This window comes from Micromesistius poutassou, assembly GCF_964030765.1.
Source record: "Micromesistius poutassou genome assembly, chromosome: 4".
Taxonomy (NCBI): Eukaryota; Metazoa; Chordata; class Actinopteri; order Gadiformes; family Gadidae; genus Micromesistius; species Micromesistius poutassou.
This window is the reverse complement of record NC_140274.1, coordinates 14,142,999-14,161,970: the sequence shown is the minus strand read 5'-3', so window position 1 is coordinate 14,161,970 and position 18,972 is coordinate 14,142,999. Positions and strand designations below refer to the sequence as shown.

The following is an 18,972-nucleotide window of genomic DNA, read 5'->3' as shown; positions in this document are numbered from 1 at the left end:
TCGCTAGGGGGTGCTATTTTGCCTAAAATAACGTTTGAGCACTGTGCGGACCCCCCACCCACTTGACTACACGCCTCAAACGGAAGGCCGCCTTGACAGTCGTAACGAGCTGCCGACCCGGTTTGAACGTGTCGGTAACCGTTAACCAGCAGCATAATTTATTTTAATCATTTCGGACTCCCATAATCGTGACTGGGGTTATTTCACTGTCCCTAACCATGGCGGCGAGTGCAAAGCGTAAACAAGAGGAGAAACACCTGAAGATGCTTAGAGAAATGACGAGTTTACCTCCCAATAGAAAGTGCTTTGACTGTGATCAACGCGGCCCAACCTATGCCAACATGACAGTGGGGTCTTTCGTGTGTACCTCCTGCTCTGGCATTCTGTAAGTAGTGTTTCACTGACCTTAGCTAGACATGGCGCACACCACGCTAGCATATTGTGATCTGTTAACTACTCATGGTACCTTTTACTTGTGTTAGCCAACTATCGTTAGCTAATAGCCGTAGCCGTTTCCTAAGTTCACGTAAGCTAGTATGACTGGCGAGACTAGCTTGCCTTGACATTGTCTTGGTTTGTTGGGTGGGGTACGGTAGGACAGGGTGTCGGCATTTAGCATATGGAGGTAGCGACCATCCCAAATGCTAGCTAACCTTAGCCGACAGATGCTACCCATTGGAACTTATTTGACACTTGCAAGCTAGCGCTTGATGTTTACCAGATAACCTAGATATGTACACGAGCTACAAGTTGCCCGAAAACGTTCCTGGTCTTGCATACTTAACTCTCCAAACCAGTTTATAAACGTAATCTTGTACACTCATACGTCAGAACAATGGGACAATTTGCTCCAGTTTGCAATTGCTTCTTCTCATTCATTATTCAGACACTTGCTTTTTATTGTCATAAGCCTATGCCACCCCATCAATTAATCTACGTGAATATGGTGACCTGATATTGTATATTGTCAATTAAATAACACTTGTTCTTTTGTAAGTACAAATTTTGTTCTTCAGTTGTGTTACATCAGTAGCAGGGAGTATGGGCTTAGTGGGGCAGTGGGGCTGTTTCTTATCATTCAACAAATAAATTCTAATGTTATGCTTATCGAAAGTGTAATAGTGATGCCTATTCTTGACCTTGAATAATTTAATTTTGAATGTAGAAAGTCCTTCCCGTCTCTCATAAACCACCACGTCCCTAACCCTAACGTTACCTTTCTTTGTCTTCCCCTGAGTTAGAGAGGGAAGTTACTTGCTATTCATTTGCTAATTGTTATTCATCAGCTACCGCTTTTAAAGTTAGTCATTCATTCAGACTTGAGTTATATATGATAAAGATCAAGATGTGTGTATCTTTATAAAAGTTCAAACACCTAACTTGGTTCCTGATCAGAAGAAAGGTCTACATACAGAAGAACTACATAAAACCTCTTTTGTTGGAAAAAAGAGGTGTACATTGTCCTCGGAGCTGTGTTGGGGTGAAAGTGCCGATGTTCGCTTCATGCAGGAAGCCTGGTGTGATCGCAGGGTCAGGAAGTGGCTTGGCCCGGTGTGGCGCTGCATAAGAACCATGTGATGTTGCGTGTGCAATAGGAAGTGTTAGAGGGGGGCACTGTCCGTTTCTTGTTTTTGTGTGTGTCATACTTGATAACTTGCATGCATGGTGCAAGCTGATGTTGGCTTAGCTTTTCCCTCTGGCTCCTTTATCTGCCTGCACCTGGCAACAGCAGCTTCAGATATGATTGTTTGCTTACATTCTGGGCTTCTAATGGGTCACTCAGTGGAAACATTGCAATCACTTTGTAGTTAGTCCAACAAGGAAGGCATCATTTTAGTCTTACATTATGAAGGACACACACACACACACACACACACACACACACACACACACACACACACACACACACACACACACACACACACACACACACACACACACACACACACACACACACACACACACACGTAGGGGTTAACAGGAGTAAACACATTCCAAATGAAGGTGGAGGCTTCCCCAGGAGATTTATTTTGCTGTATTGTTTCTTGTGACAGGAAGTAGAACTTCATAGTTAATGTTCTCTTGAATAGGAGTAGCACAACTGGAACCGAGTAGTTGTCATGGGGGCTGCCGCCAGCCTCGGTAAATCAATGATTAATTCTCCACTTGTATTTTATTGCATCACAGTCAGCTTTAGTTGTGATATTACAAATAATGATAATTACATATGGCTATAAGTACTAATGTAAGCAAATATACCACATAGTTACCACATACTACCATTAATGTATATAAAAGGCTCCAATATGATGTTTCAGATACAACCAAGTCGCAATAAGTGATTTGTCTTCACGTTTCTTTCCACACAGAAGCATGTTACTTCTTTACTGGAATAATGATTGTTATGTCAATGGGATTAATGGTCAACTTTACTGCATTCTTCGAATATTGGTACTAGGGATTGACCGATGTGGATTTTTTAGGGCCGATATCGCTAGTGATTTTTTTCCATCAGCCTTAGCCGATGACCGATATGCCGATACCGGCATATCATATTTTCTTGAGCCGAAATTTGGAGCCAATACTGCTTTTTCTCCCTCAATTTACATCATAAAAATGACACTGATGATAACAAATGTTACAAGTCTCAATTTAAAAAGTGAACATTTATTGAACTGTCTGTAAATCATGCTGGGAAAAAATATTGGGAAAAAAAGTAATAAAAAATATATATATAAATCTGCGAAAAAAAATCGTCCATTACCGATACACGTAACACGAAAAAGCATCTCTGCAACAGATCTAACATATAATAAGTCTTTTTTGTTTTATTCGAAAAGCATTCTGGCTGTCACCGTTTTAAGGGAAAAACGTTCTAGAAGTGTACCTTGCATAAAGTGTCATTGAAATAAAGCAGTATTACTTTGCAAACAAAAATAAATGTTACCGACTGAAGTCTTCACTAGAGTCAGGTAATTTAAACCATATCTCCATTTTTGCAATCATGGACAATTTACGAGCACTTATTCCATTCAATGTTTTTAAGTAGGTTTTTAAAGTCTTCTGATAACTAGTCTGTAGCTCTTGCTGTATGCAAAGAAGCAACAGGGCTCTTCCCCCAAGTTGCTTTGTGTGTAACAAAGTGCTGGTTATTTGGGTTTACTTTTGAGAAATTATTGTCTGTAGTGTCTACTGTCAGGTACTCACCTTGTGAAAACTGCCATTTCTGTCTATGTAAAATATTGTTTGTCTGCTTTAATTACTCGCTCCGGCAGGCAGACTTACCAGTGTTGGAATTCATCCGTGGCCCAAGTACTCAAAAATGCAAACATATTGAGACCTTAAGGGCTTTGGAGATCCTCCCAGTATCTGACCTAGTTTCATGTGTTGTGTGGTGGAAAACTGATCATCACCTGTCCTCGGGCCCTTGCATGCTTGCACACGCACACACACCCTTGGAGGGTGGTTATGAAATAAACCATAATATGATGTTTAGGTTAATACAAAGGCAGTGAGGAAATTAGCTTATTCGACTGTAATGCAAAGTGTTTCGTACCATTTGTGTAGGTTGTGACACAGTGCAACAGTCAACGGACTGGTGGTTCTCCAGCACATGGAAAGGCAAACAGGTGCAACTGTAAGGCCAACCGCAGAGGAGTAAATAATTTAGCAACTTCATCTAGTGTTTCACTCCCGATCAGCTCCAACTCCTACACCGCTTTACTTCAGTCACTAAGGAGATCATGGTTGAACTTCCACATCCAACATGGTAAGAAGGTGATGGAGAGGAAGGAGGAGGGGGGGGGAAGATAATTGTCTTGGTGTTTTTTAACCTGTGGTATCATACCACAAGTGCTACACAAGGGTACTGCAGGTGGTACTAGTACATGGAACTTAATTCTTGTAACTATTATAATTATCGAGAATTGAAAATTGATACTTAAAAAATAATGTTGCTTTGTAAGTTTTCAGTTTTAATGGTTTCCATTTATGATCTGTGTTCATTTTCGTTTGCTAAATAAACACTGAAAGCAAGAGCAGCGTAGCCAGAATTTTGTATCCACTATTTACAACTGGCCATAATCTTGTTGCAGTAATAATTGTGTATAAAGTGGGCGCTGGCACTCTTTGCTCAGCCACTGCATGTGTATCTATTTGACCGTTTGCATATGAGGTGGTCTGTGAAAGGTGTTGATGACAATTTAGTTAAACACCTAAAGTCAAAGGTTGGTAGCCACTGGTCTACAACTGTGGTCCCCCCTTTTCCAGTAAGCCCAACCCTACTGCAGCACAATCTAGACATTGAGGCAGCAAACCTCATCTCTTCTGATCCCTCACAGTTTTCTTTTCGGAGTAATTAGTAGTGGCGCTGTCAATGGTTCACTCTGGATTGGTAACTGGTATGCTGTGGATTGGAGGAATGTGTACACATGAACAGTTGAAATAACACCAAATAATATTCAGACAGGTACTTGTGATTATACCACAGTTTGTTTATCAGAGCGGCCGGGATAGCCAGTCTGAGGTAGTCTTAGCGCTGGCGGAGGGCTTTTGAGTAAAGCGGGAGATGGAGATTGTTAATTTGGGCCTCGGTCTATATGCCATAAGATGTGACCTTGTCTTAGAAATGAGCGAGCCTTGCGCAGGCTAATGGGTGTCACGCTATAATTGGTCTTTCTAAATTCAGTGAGCTCTTTTGTCCTTGAGGTGCGCTGACAACTCCGCAGCAGCGTATAGCAGTTGGGAGAGAGTTGTGCCCACGCACTTTCCACTCATCTATTCCTTTTCTTCTTTCCCCCCCACCCTTTCATCTTTTATTTCCCCTATCTCCCTCCTTGTCATCGTCAGATCGTTGCTTTTGTCTCGCCCGTCCCCGTTTCTCACACTAATAACGTCTGCTCGGCATCGCTAATTAAGTACCCCGACCCAAGCGGAAGGGTCTGGTTCTCATCTAGAGACGACATGAGTTTGATGTGTAATCTTGTCAAATCAAATTAACCCCTGACTCCTTTTCTCTCTCTCTCTCTCTCTCTCTCTCTCTCTCTCTCTCTCTCTCTCTCTCTCTCTCTCTCTCTCTCTCTCTCTCTCTCTCTCTCTCTCTCTCTCTCTCTCTCTCTCTCTCTCTCTCTCTCTCTCCATTCGCAGACGAGGCATCAACCCACCTCACAGAGTCAAGTCCATCTCCATGACAACATTCACACAACAGGAAATCGAGTTTCTACAGAAACACGGAAACGAGGTAGGCACGAGTCCGCTCTTTTACAACCATCGGCTTTCCATCTGACCAAGGTATGGGGACTCTATGAAAACAAAGCCTTTGTCGCTGTGTGCATGGTTTACTGTTACCCACAGTAACTCTTATCCTTTCATTATACGTGTTGTAAAAACACAAAGAAAGTGTGCCAAAATTATCGATGATTTATTTCTTTGCTGGTTCAGTTTGTGTTGCACAGCTAGTTACAGTGGACAGAACACTATTACTGGATTTTTAATTATTTATCTGAAAGTCTCTTGCCTACTAACTGGGATGGGCTCGATTTTACGTGTGATTTTAACAGTAACATCAATTGAATTATTTGTTGATACATTTTTACTTCTTGCGTCCTATTCAGCCCATTTATCCTATATGCCATGTCCCACTTTTCAGACCCTTGATTTTCGATTGCATTCCTGAGATATTTTGACTAATCTCATAAAGTGGAATTTATAGGCTGTATGTGTGAATGGGCTGGGAATAGGTTTACAATTTACACAGAGACTTCCATTCAGAGACTGTGCTTCTGTTTTGCTTCCTGCCATACACTTGTACCGACCATCAACTCAGTCTGGTGTTACTATACATTTTCCCATGGCACAGGTGTGATCAATGCTACTGAATTACTTAAGCCAATTGGTAAGTAAAGTGAGCCATGCTATAATGGATTAGCAAAGCACTTTTAGAGAATATCGTCCCGACTAGAAATGCTCTTCTTCTGTCTGATGCATCTCTATTGAGACATGGATTGGACAAAGGGCTCTAAACAAGTTCCTCACACCTTTTTATTAGCGCTCTCTGTATTCCGTGGCTGCATGCAGGCTGTCAATGTGGCAGAGATGATAATCTCATGGGACGGATGCGGTGCATGCAAAGAAATCATTAGTAGAAAACCTGCTAACCTGTTCTGCCACCCGGCACTTTCCCTAGGTGTGCAAACATATGTGGCTGGGCCTGTATGACGAACGGGCTACCCCTATTCCAGACTTCAGGGACCCTCAGAAGGTCAAGGAGTTCCTCCAAGAGAAATACGAGAAGAAGAGGTGGTAAGAATCTGTTTTGCTTTTTTTAAATACAATAAAACAATACTGTGAACAGGGCTCCAGAGTGCGACCTATTAGGTCGCGTATGCAACCTAATTTCTTAAGGTGCGAGTTAAAATTGAATGAGGTCGCTCCGGTGCTACTTGCAGGAGGACGAGTGAGAAAAAAAAAGCGGCTATGTTAGTGCATTAATGATTGTGGTTGATAATAAAATATTACTTTCTGGCTCATTCCTGTGAGTCCTATTTCTCCTCTCTCTCGCTCCCTGTCTCTGTCTGCCTGTCTGTCTGCACACGTTATGTGCACAGTCGTGCACGCGCGCGTACACGCAGCACGCTCACTGAATGGTCGTGCTAAATTAAAAAATTTAAACAAAGCAGATATGAAGCGGTCGATAGTAGATTATTTTAAGAAGAAAAATGTGTCGGAGGAGGAAACAAATGAGGCTGTTGTTGGTGCTGGAGTGCTTTGTTCAATCTCCGCTCGGCGGAGAATGAACAAATGATCATCAAGTTTAACACCGCCTACAACATCGCTAAATAGGAACTCACAAAATTCAAATCACAGATCATACTAATGAAGAAGAACGGACTGAACGTCAACCCCACATATTCCAACGACACTGCGTGTGCACAATTTGTGGGAGTTATAGCAGAGACACTCAAGGGAAAGACCGCTGACAAAGTCGCATCCGCCCCCTACCTCTCGTTCATGCTTGACGGTTCCACTGACAAATCCACCAAAGAGTGCGAGATTATATATGCCCGTATCGTTGAAGATGGAAAACCGTGCAATATTCTTATTGGCCATATTGAGGTTGAACATGCCCATGCAGAAGGTAAGGAGTGTGTCTCATTTCTGTTTCATATAGCCAAATGATAATAACTATATGGAAAAATGCTCTATAGGTTAATTATAATTTCCTTTAGAATTAAATAATTATTTAATGTCATCATGCCCAGGTTAAATAAAATAAAAACACACAGAATAACGTCATAGTCCTCCACAACTGGAGGACTATGATGCCAGGCAGGATGTGAAGCAGTGGTTCTCCCAGGGAAAGAGGAGCAGGAGGCCTAACTATATGAGCTGGCCCCTAGAATGAGATGAATTGCAGCCGGGACTAAATGAATGCTGCTGTTAGTTCAAGTTCAGTGTGCTTTAAGTTACTGTTGTAAGTTGAATGTTGAAATTCAGATTAAAATATTTTGCAAATATCAAGTTTGGGTCATTGTCAATCTTTCATCAACATAAGGTCATGTATTAATAACACGCTATACAAAGAAAAATATGGTGCTACCTAATTTGTTTTGGTGCTACTTAATGAAAAGCTAGGTGGCAGCAGTGCTACCTGTGAAAAAGTTAGTCTGGAGCCCTGACTGTGAAGTCATGTTGCTGAGTCTTTGGATTCTATGTGATTTTCAGAACATCCATTAGTTTACATCAGAAAAATAAGCACTTGATTCAAATATAGGTACTACACTAATAAAAGGAGTAAGTAAGAGTAAGTAAAAAATGGTTGCCACACCTTTGAGAGTACATCCCCATGTCTTTGTATTCTTATTTTTTTGTGTTGTACCAAAATAAATTTCCTATTTATTCCTTTCTGACTGGGAACGCCTTGAAGGCATCTCTGTGCCATAAGCCTGGAGCCAGCCACCAGAAACCCTTTTTTAAATTCCCTCAATGTAGGTCACCCAAGTCAAGGCACTGCAAATGTGAGCCTCTTTGTTCTTCAACAAAAGGATGTGTGAATCATTATGCTGACATATAGCATAATAAGCATTTTTCCAGACGTTACTGCTTTACTTGATGAATAAGGAGAACAGCATTTTTGGAAGGAAGGGAACACTTGGCAGTCCTGGGCAGAGGAAGAGCTGAGATGTGGTCTTCCCTCTAATCTTTGGCTTCTTGCGCTGTGTAAAAGCATTGTCACGTTGCCTTATGCTGACAAATTGAAAAATGTGCAGCCGTCTCATATATTTGTACCTAGATCTATAAGGTAGGGTCAATACTTAAAGATGTGATCCTTTTAAGTCTCTGGAGGTTGTAGTTAAAAAATAAAAAGGTTCCATTACAATTAAACAAAGAAGCTTGGTATAATAATAATAAATCAATGCACAATATTACTTGTACTGCATGGTAAATATGCATGAGGTAATTTTTTATGATTGCAACCAGCTACGTCAGAGCCACTTAAGACACAATATTAGATTTTCATATCCTATTATATTGTTTCCATAGTATTTATAAATACTTACACTTTATCAGGAAAATTCAACACACATTTTCTTGAGGCACACAATTGTCCTCAGAGCTCTTTGTACAAGTAGCATGTGGGCTTCGAGATGAAACAAAAAGCTTGCTCTCTAATGATGTGTTGTGGGATCGGCTTCTCCAGGTACGTCCCCCCTGATCAGGCCAAGGCGGTGGCATCGGTCCACGCCTCTGGCTCCTCCAACAACAGCAGCACCAGCAGCACCCCGGAGGTCCGGCCGCTCAAGTCCTTGCTGGGGGAGTCCGCCCCCTCCCTGCACCTCAACAAGAACACCCCTCCCAATCAGGTACCCTGTTGCCCTATTGACGCATGCATGATGCATTAGGGCCTAAGGGGGGGTTTTGTTTACCTACAGATGGAACATGCAGCTCTTCTCTAATCTTATCCGCGGGACAAGCCCATGAATGCATGAAGACGCCATCATTACATATTTTTCCATTGGGTCACACGTGACAAATAAAACACAACTTCCAACTTCCTCTTATAAACCAGAGGTATTTTAGACCCCTATGAACATCTATAATCATCTTTGAAATTTGGGGGCTAACCAAAGAAACTAAAGCCTGAGTTCATGCATTTGTACCATGGGTGGGACTTAAACCCCTAACCCTGGCAGTGTTAATGACTTGCTCTACCAGCTGAGCTAGAAAGGACCATCATGCTAAGTTGCTCTAATTCCTTTGCTTTCTTGTTGCTTTCACTCCAGTCGCCGGTTGTGAGCCGCGCCGCAGCGCACCATCACCACCAGCAGCACTACCACGATAAGAAGTTTGACCTCCTCAGCGACCTTGGCGGAGACATTTTCGCAGCCCCGGCTAATCCGCACGCAGGATCCAGTGCCAACTTCGCTAACTTTGCACATTTCAACAGCCACCCAAGTAAGAATGCATTTAACACGTTCAAGGGATTGGCTGCTGGCGTGTATGACTGCAGCCTGAATACAAAAGAGCTTTAGAATAAAGCATTAATGATGCTACTCCTCATGTGGAAGAGTCTACCCACTGCCATGGGATTGGACTTGTCCATTAAGGTCGGAGATGAAGTGCAGTAACAAAGACTTCCTTTACGTAATTGTCCAGTGATGATCCATTAGCTGTCTTCGTTTTATTCCCCATAAGCTCTTAACCCTCAACGCAACGCTCCTTCTGTGAGGAGGCTTATACCCTTGCCAAACTCGCAACATTTTCAAAAGAGAGCTTCTAAATGAGATATTATCCATGTCAACATGTTGAATGTCTTCTGGATATTAGAAGCTTCTCCCTCGGGAAGGAGGCTGGCCCACAACCTGCTGATAAGACATAAAACATCCTCATAACGCCGGAAAAATCTTTGAACCTATTCTAGCCCTACTGTGTCAGATTTCAGTTGATAGCAACTATGCAAACGGCTAGTTAGTATGGATTGTTGCCATGCATTATGGAACCCTAAGGGTGTACAGCTGTATTTACTGCGTTTCTGTGGTGACTAATGCTCCCGACATAAAGCTGTCATGGTCCTTCCCTCAAGGACCATGACCTCATTTCCTCTACAGTAGTAATCAACCATTCTTGGTGAAATTAGCTAACACATGCACACTACCAGTTGTGCACAACGTGTTGGCCACGAGTTGGGCCGCCTCATCGGCCTCTCACCAGAATCGACCACAGCAGCCATGTTGTGTTTTGTCATTGGCACGGGACACTCACTCACTGTCATTCGGGTTCATATTTGGCCCACCCCTCCATCCATCCTCCTCACATGTCCGCGCCAACCCACGTTTCATTATGTGTGCGACATCACTCGATCTCATCTCATTGTTTTCTGTTGTTGTCTGTGTCTGTCTTCACCCTCATCCTCACACGTGCTCCCAGCGGCTCAGAACACCACGGCGACCGCAGACTTTGCAAACTTCGACGCATTCAGTGGCACGTCTGGTGGCTCCGGGGGGGCTTTCCACACTGCTCCACCAGCCTCGTTCCAACCCCCAAACCCAGGTAGAGGCGACCAACCACATCACTGCCAGACCACACACATGCATACTGCGCAGACATGCTTAATTTGCTTCACCATGCTACATCTGAACACACACACACTCACTCTCTCACTCACTCACTCACAACCAGCCAGTGTGTGCAGCACAGTAGACCGGATACTGTAACACTTGTTCATTTGTCCGCAATTCGCCTTTTCTGTTTCTTGAAAGGCATTTCACACCTTGAAATGTGTTTCTTGAAAATGTTGGTCATGACCGTTCACCACTCATTTCCACATATTTTGTCCCTCACAGTAGACTGCTCTGGTAGTCTCATGGCGCCATTTAAGTTCAACAACCTAATCCTCCTAACCCTGGCCCCTCTCTGAGGCGTTATCTTACTGTCCTACTGCAGTATGGTCTGCTGCTGGCTGCAGCATATGCTGCAGCATACGCAACATCTCCTCCAATTCTCATCACTAAAAGTTTCGACCACAATTTTAAGTAATACGCACGTGCCCACCACCTAGCTACCGCTGCACCATGGTTATGGTAGCATACCACAGTGCCCCCTGATGGAGGTGGCTTACCTTGATGGCTATTGGCTACCCGGACTCCTGATGGTGTTTTATTGGTTCATGAATAAAGCTGAACTGGCTCTCTCTCTCTTTCTCTTTCTCTCTTGCTTTCTCTCTTTTTCTCTCGTTCTGTACCATCATTCCTCTCTTGCACACTGACTGGGCTGTTGGGCTGTCACCCTTTTTATATTATTATTTGTTAAATATGATTTATGTATTTATTTGTCTATCCATTTCCTGGGGATCATGTTCTCCTTATCACAGTGCTTTGCTTTTGCTCAACGCCATGTTATGTTGTTTATACGTTTGTTTCTTTCTTTCCTGTTTTTTTCCACCTTGTCTCTGCACTGCTCATTCTCCACCCATTTCTTCCTCCCCCCCCCCCCCCCCCATATCCCCCTTTTGGTCGCTCAGCGTTCACTGTCCTTTCATCCAGCCACAGTATGGGTGAGTTTGCCAGCACTCTGCCTCCTGTGGGTGCGCACAGTAAGTGTTTTATCACTGGACTCTCTCTCTTTCTTTCTGTCTCTGCTGCTTTCTGCCCCTTCTCCCCCGCCTCTGTGTGCTAGCCGGCCGTATCCTCTCTTTTGGCTCTCTGCGGTCTTCTTATGTCTGCATGTGTCCTTTTAGTTGCCTGACGGGACAACTTAACTTACTGCTGCACTGGTAGCAGCGGTGATGAAGGAATGTGTCCATTAGCCTAGTAGTAGTCGGAATCCAGAAGCACACTAACAATTGATTGGAGGTTATAGTGTCAATGGAATCACACTAGGGAAGACTTGCTAGCCTAACACATTTTGAACAACACTGCAATGCACCGTCAGTACTCTGTGGTGGAGCTCCTGATGCTTCCAGGCCCAGTGTGCTCCACCGACCCCTCCTTTCCCAGCTTAAGAACAACCTGCTGTCGTTCAACTACCCCCCCCCCCCTCTTCCTTTTCAAACCACAACAGACAGAGCCTGTACCATGTGATGCTGCTGTTCAGAAGCACCAGCCGAGAAGACTGCTGTTTGACCTCACCATCTCTCTCTTTCTCACGCAGGTAGCGCCTCAGGGGGACTAGCAAGCACCAATTTTGCAAATTTTGACCACTTCCCCAAGTCCTGTAGTGCTGACTTTGGGACCTTCAGTTCCTCCGCCTCCTCCTCCCAGGGTCACTCCACAGCGTCAGCCAGAGAGCCCCTAGAAGGCTCTAGCGCCCCTGCTGATAGATACGCTGCCTTGGCCCACCTGGATAGCAACTTGTGTAGCTCCACCGATACGGAGCAAGGTAAACGTCTCCTGCCCGGGCCTTCTCTGTGGCAGAGGTTCAGGCGCTGCGTAGGATATGTAGGCCAGGGAACAGTTGCTGTTCTTATTGTTGTTAAACTCATTCTGCACCTAAAGAGATTTTTTTACTCATTTCATATTTTCGGAATCACTGTAATTTCTTTATGTTGGCATAAACATACATACATGTTTTTTCTCTAACACAGACCTGGACTAATTGTGTACATGATTAATAAGTGTTGCCTCACCTCCTTTTACCTTGGTATGAACGAACAGTGGTTTGCCTCTGTTTAGTTTACGGAGCTGTGCATTCAACTAGTATTACCCCGACTACCTGGCATCAGCGCTTGTAACTCAGCCTGTATATTTAAATGTCCTGCTGGCCTACGAGAACGGACACAAACATTACTAACGGCTAAACGTTCTGTCTCTCGTCATTTTCCTATAGGTTGAATGTGTGGCATCTGAATCCCTCTATACATCTAACCCAAACAGTTTTTTACGTGCGTATATGCCGTTTTAAAAGGACGTCCACTCATCTTGGCCCTTGTGTGTTTGCATCCTTAGGAAGCGGCATCGCTGGCGGCGTGAGCAATGCCGCCCCCGGTGGGGGGGCCCCAGGAGCTGGCACCGGGCCCCCAGGCCAGCCCCCCGCGTTGATGGGCGGAGACCGCTATGCTGCCCTAGCCGCGCTGGACACGGTTTTCAGCCCCCCGGCCCCAGCCACCAGCGTTTACAACCCAACCAGCACTTCACAAGGGTGAGCAGGGGCCCCGGACGCTCACACAGTGGTCTTACGGTGTTAAAGACTCCACATTGAGACTGTCTACAGCTATCTCTGCACACAAATGGACAATGCGTTCTGTGGAACTATAATATTGTATTATATTGATCATCATCATAAACACAAACACATGACACTCTCTCTGGGCAGTGTTTGCGGTCACAGTTAGCCTTTTTATAATTTTTTTCATTCTTTATTTCCCATGTTGCAGGGGCATGTATGGTTCGGGGACAGCGGTTTCATCCACCCAAGCACAACAGGGTCTACCAAACATGGGACAAGGCTTTGGGCCAAGTAAGTAAAACACTGCTCAGTCCCATCTTGGAAAACCTCTTCTCCAAGTTGGGACAACTTTCCACGTTCAAGTAAGGTGAGAATAATAGTCTTGCTTGTTTGTATTTCATCATGTGTGTTTACACGGAAAACAGAGGTCGTAGGAGACATCATACAGTAGAGTACACACTGAGCTAGCCAAGCCCGAAGGTGGTAACCGAGTACAGGGACTCCGTCTTTGATTGTCTGCGTTGGGTTGCCTCCACAGCTCCGACTAACCCGTTTGCCGCTGCTCCCCCGGCAGCCGCCACAAACCCCTTCCAGAGCAACGGGCGAGCAGCCGCAGTAGCAGCCGCAGGTACGTCCTCTTGGACCCCGTGACAGAGGGTCTGAAGGGGTAGGAGATCCACAGAAATGTTTGATAATAAATGATAACAAAGAAATTATAAACAGAATTCCAGATTTGTATAATTACAAAGAACCCAAGTAAACACCCTATTTGTGAAAGTTGAATGATCAGTGGCACATTACCTTCCTCCTCCCATGACATGAAAGAGACACAAAACTTTGCAGCAACAGCAGCAAATTACCGGCGAGACCGTATCAAGGCTTAGAACTGAGAATGTATTGATATGAGACTACTACAGCGTAATCAGATTACACCAACCCACCCATGATACAATTGACTGTTCCAGTAGCAGAGGAAAGAAATTTCTCCTGTCTAGCCATCTTTTGTGTGCGCACGCTTATGTAGCACCTGTAACGGAAATTATGGTATAAAAATGAATAATATAAAGATTGTATTTTATCATTCAATCAATTCCGCAATTGCCAATGGACGGAGGTGTTTCTCACATGGAAGTGTCTCTCAGTTGAGAAAGCCAGGATAAAAACGTTGGGAAGAGAAGAAATGTTTAAGCAAGGGTAGGCAATTTGAAACCAGCAAGCGTAAGCTAGATTTTAATAGTATCAAACCCAAAAATTCCAGCACTCCCTTCAGGCCTACTTCCAAAGTCACTCATCCAAAGTCATGACTAGCTCGCTAGCTCTAGCAATACGTCAGCCTAGCCTTGTAAAAGAATCCCAGTCGTATGCAATGAGTGCATGGGCAGGTGGTAGGTAGGTAGGTAGACACATAGGCCATCACATAATTCCATTAGGGCCAATTAAATGATAGGATCAGCTTATTATTATTTTTTTACTTCTTTTCCATTCTTTCATTATAAATATGACAAAGTGCTCTTAAAATAAAAGGCATACGCTAGCTTTAATGTATTTTCTTGATTGATTCCGCAATGCTCCCCAGGCATGATGGGTGTTTACCCTGGTCAGGGTTTTGCCCCAGCACCTTTTGGTAGGTCCCCATACTGTGTGTTGACCTTCTCTCCACTGCTCTCCTCTAGCTTGCTGTGGTAGTGTTTCCTCTTTCCCCTCCCCCACCCCACTCCCACAACCCCAAAGTACACCCAGGTGGACAATGTTTTGATAGGTTACCAGAATCACACAAAACTGCTGAGGTAGGATCACTGAGGGTGGCGTGATTAGTGTCATTGTTTATTTTTATTAACAACATGCGCAAAAGAATGGGCCAGAGGCTCTCTCCTGCTTACAAGTAGGAACTAGTTGGACAAGGAGAAAGACATGGTTCAGATTGCTTCTCTCATATTTGCTTCTTTTTTTTTTTTGCAATAACCTCTGGCATCTTCGATGACTGTCTGACATTTTGTTTCTTATTCTGCAAAGTCAATATATTAAGTTAAACAACCAGTAATAATAAGTGGTCAAACACTGCAGTTGGTCTGGTTGATATGGAAAAGTTACACAATATTGGTATAACTGATATATGCTAAACATACTAGTTTTATTTATTTATATATATATATTGTAGTTTATAGTGATGCGATACCAGAACATTTTAATAGTGTGAACAATGATATAGGCCTCTCGCTGAGCACTATATTATTGTGTTAATATTCTATTCCTTAGCTTATGTCCTGACCTATTTCCTTTTCTTTTTTTCTTTTTCTTCTTTTTTTTTTTTTTTCTTTTTTTTTTTTTTTGGGGGGGGTGTACTCCCAACTGTATTTGACATCAAATGCATATTTACCAGATTGTGCAGAAGTGAAACGGGCCAAATATGCCTACGCATGCAGTCCTTCCACATTGGCACATCAATGTGTGGAAATCTAAAACTGCTGGCTACAGATACCTCTCCTTCCTTGGCCCTGCCCTGCTTATCTCACTGCAGCGCCCTGAGCTCTCCCCAACCACCCATGCTATCCTGTAGAAACAAACAGAATCACAACTCAAGTGCACAACAGGTTGTACACTTGGATTTTGTGTTCCGCTGATGCTGCTCTTGATATCCCTGGTCTGTGTCGAGTACAATTGTATTTTGTAATGGCATATGTAGTTAAAAATATGGCTATGGTGTGTTGGTGCTTCTTTAACATAATGGGGTTTACCAGACTTTGTTAGATGTATCTTGATGGTGTGTTTTGAGATGGATTCAGTTCCACTTGGCATTACCATGCATCTCAACAAGAATAAGTGACCAGTAGGGATTTAACCTTTTCTTTGAAGATGCAATATAATAACTGTGTACAAGGTTGTCCCATTGTTGCCAGTGCAGAACTTAATTCTGACAAACAGCAGACGTGCCAACTATCTATAAATGTGACCTTAAAGAACAAATAACAGACGGCTGTTTATGCGATCCTCCACCCTACTTCAGATCCTAACACGCCTTAGAAAGACCTGACGTATTTAAATGCCACGTGTAAACACAGGGTGTTTGTTTATTATGCATGTACTGGTCATTAGTTGATCCTCAGTCCCTTCTCTCCCTCTGTGTTGCAGCATCGTTCGGTACCGGCTCCATGAGCATGCCGTCTGGGTTTGGAAACTCCTCGGCCTACAACCTGCCTACAAGCTTCAGTGGAACCTTTCAACAGCAGTTCCCTGGCCAGGCCCCATTCCCCCAGCCTCAGGCATATCCCCAGCAGCCTAATGGTAGGTGCTGTGGACTGCCACATGTGCATATGGACTACATTATTTTACTGTTTTCATATTTTAACCATCCCCATAATTTGACGGCAAATTTAGGGGGATGGTATTCAGATTAATATTTAATACATTTTCTCAACCCATGTACGAGTTGGTACGAGTGTTGGAATCATATTTAAGAATTGTACTTGACAAATATCAAAACTTTAGTATTGGTCTTCAAATATTTGACCATAGAAGTAAAAGCCTGTAGCCCATCCCCTCCAGTCTGATATGTTCACTGTTTTCTCAGGTGGAGGCTTCGCAGCCTTTGGTCAGGTTAAACCTGTCCCAACGCCCTATGGCCACGCGATGGCTGCACCTGGGGTCTCCAGTAACCCCTTCCTGGTGAGTAGGATGGAGCCAGCGTGTGTCATGCCCCTTTTTCGTTTTCTATAAAGGTCTGATGCGTAGAATGGAAATATAATTGTTTTAATTAGTGAATTATACATGGAAATAAGAAGCGTTTGTTTAGTTAGCTAAGAATGGGCCTGTTAAATCTACATGTGGAGCAGGTCCTTTTCCAGGGGGGCTGCTATGCTGCACCGCCATAGTTGTACAGTAGCCCAGAACGGACAAACGGCTCTAGAGTGAACGCGTTTTAATTAATAAAGACAAACATTCGAGGAGGATGGTGTGTTATCTCCATGGCTATGACCCATTTGTGTGACCCAAAGTATTGAAGGAGTGTGTGTGTGGCCAGACTGCTATTGAGACAAATGATCAATACATATAACAGTGATAATTATTATAAATATTATATCACGGCACGTGTATACTAGGGCTGTCACTTTTGAGAAAAATCAAGTTCGAACGGATATCGAATATCAAGCAACGTATTTGAATATCTACGAGGCCCCACCTATGGAAGAAGTGGATTAAAGCAAAGCTTGGTTCCAAGCCTTTAGCCTCACCTTTTCAATTGTACATCTTACTGGGAAATACGGTCATATCTTTGGTTCTAAGAAAGTTTAACTCCTGTTGTCCAGTGGACGTAGTCTATCCCAGACATTTTTCCTTTTTGCTCAATATAAAAGTTAATGGTGAAAAACATTCCACATATATTATTTGCTTGATTAGAGCACCCGCTAATGGACAAGATGGCAAACATTATAATAAAAAGTAAAAACGGTCTAATCATAGACTATAAAAAATGTGCTACACAACATGGCATTTAAAAAAACAGTTCAATTATACGTGTATATATTCGAATACGTCATTCTAATATGTCACGTGATATTCGAATATTGAATAAAAAGTGACAGCCCTAGTGTATACAGTCCCATTCAGTTCCATGAGTCATCATTTTAGACGTGGGTTTCAGTGTCTGACGTAAGGTGCGTTCAGGTGAAGCAAGCGACCCAATCGCTAGACACCGCAGATGATGGATTTGAATCAGCAACCACCAGTTAACGCACCAATGCTTTTCTTGTTTTCCCAAATGTAACCGATCGAGTGCATATTTATTCAACCACTTTCTCAAACACTCACACCAATGTTTTTGTGCCTTTTCCAGGCTGGTGCCCCAGCTGCACAGTATCCGGCCGGAGGCTCCTCCACCAACCCCTTCTTATAGCGCGCCAGCCAGCCGCACTACAGGGTCACCAACCAGTGCGCTCGCACCTCTTGCACTGTTTTGTTTCACCAGTAGCTTTTAAGGGAAAAAAAGCAACAAAAAAAAACCCAATGTTTGCAAGAACGTGTATTTTTTATTTTGATTTGGGAATACAAACAAGCAATCGCAGACGAGACAAGAAAAGAGCGTCTCCTAGCAACGGTATTGCGACAAAGAAGAACAGAAGTATGTGATTGTGTGCAGAGGGAGAGGTGTGCTCTTCTCCATGCGTCTGTTAAAACCTGTGAACTGGCCTGTACTGAGCCACAATGTATATTCAAACTGGCTGATAAGTTATTGCAAATATCCTATTCATTATGCTGCAAATGTGTACAGATCTCTCTCGCGCGCTCTCTGAAATATTTAGCTCTCTGCATATCAGTATTTGTATCTTGCACCCACTCAAAATGTTTAAGAGAACTGTTCACTTGGAGAGTCGATAGATGCTGCAAGTTAGTTGTTTTGTGCAGTATGGTTTACAGTGTCCTTGTTAACTGAGGTCCAGAAATGCTTTTGAGTGTGGTGCGAATTGCTGCATCAGGTAAGGGCTGGTCTCTCATCCCCTTTGTTATCCTCAACCTCTTCATTTTAAAAGGCACAGGCTCAAAAAATATCAGTTAGGGCTAAGAATTTTTTGTGACATCAAAGTCATATTACAAAAAACAAAAAAACAATCCTAAATGTTTTTTTGGGGGTGAAAGCCTGCATGGTTTACCATGATGGTGGCCCACTTACACCAGGTGTTAGAATATTTTAATTTAATGTGTAAATATATATATTAAAAATAATTTTAACTACTAAGGTGAACAAACCTTTCATTTGCATTGCATTGTACATGTTCACCTGTGAAAATGTCCTTTTTTTTGTATAAAAACAATTTA

The 18,972-nt window shown here is 43.2% G+C and overlaps 1 protein-coding gene across 5 annotated transcripts; it reads left to right on the top strand.

The window, feature by feature from the left end:
* The first annotated feature begins 107 nt into the window (after positions 1-107).
* Positions 108-18,972, top strand: agfg1a (ArfGAP with FG repeats 1a). Of its 5 annotated transcripts, none has more exons than XM_084467060.1 (14): positions 108-385; positions 5,146-5,239; positions 6,185-6,300; positions 8,699-8,861; positions 9,282-9,453; positions 10,426-10,548; positions 11,519-11,551; positions 12,148-12,375; positions 12,942-13,134; positions 13,370-13,452; positions 13,700-13,789; positions 16,291-16,443; positions 16,730-16,824; positions 17,993-18,972. In XM_084467060.1, the coding sequence occupies exons 1-14, from the start codon at positions 219-221 to the stop codon at positions 18,050-18,052; spliced, it is 1,770 nt and encodes a 589-aa protein (XP_084323186.1). In that variant the 5' UTR covers positions 108-218; the 3' UTR covers positions 18,053-18,972. The 5 variants fall into 5 exon arrangements, with proteins under 5 accessions (XP_084323186.1, XP_084323185.1, XP_084323184.1 ...); XM_084467059.1 differs by having other exon boundaries at positions 11,519-11,590; positions 13,736-13,789; XM_084467058.1 differs by having other exon boundaries at positions 11,519-11,590.

Excerpts from the sequence above, each read along its gene's own strand:
- agfg1a (XM_084467058.1), top strand. The coding sequence starts at position 219 with ATGGCGGCGAGTGCAAAGCGTAAACAAGAGGAGAAACACCTGAAGATG. Across the intron at positions 10,549-11,518 it reads GTTCCAACCCCCAAACCCAG|CGTTCACTGTCCTTTCATCC; the intron begins GTAGAGGCGACC and ends TTGGTCGCTCAG. Across the intron at positions 16,444-16,729 it reads ATATCCCCAGCAGCCTAATG|GTGGAGGCTTCGCAGCCTTT; the intron begins GTAGGTGCTGTG and ends CTGTTTTCTCAG.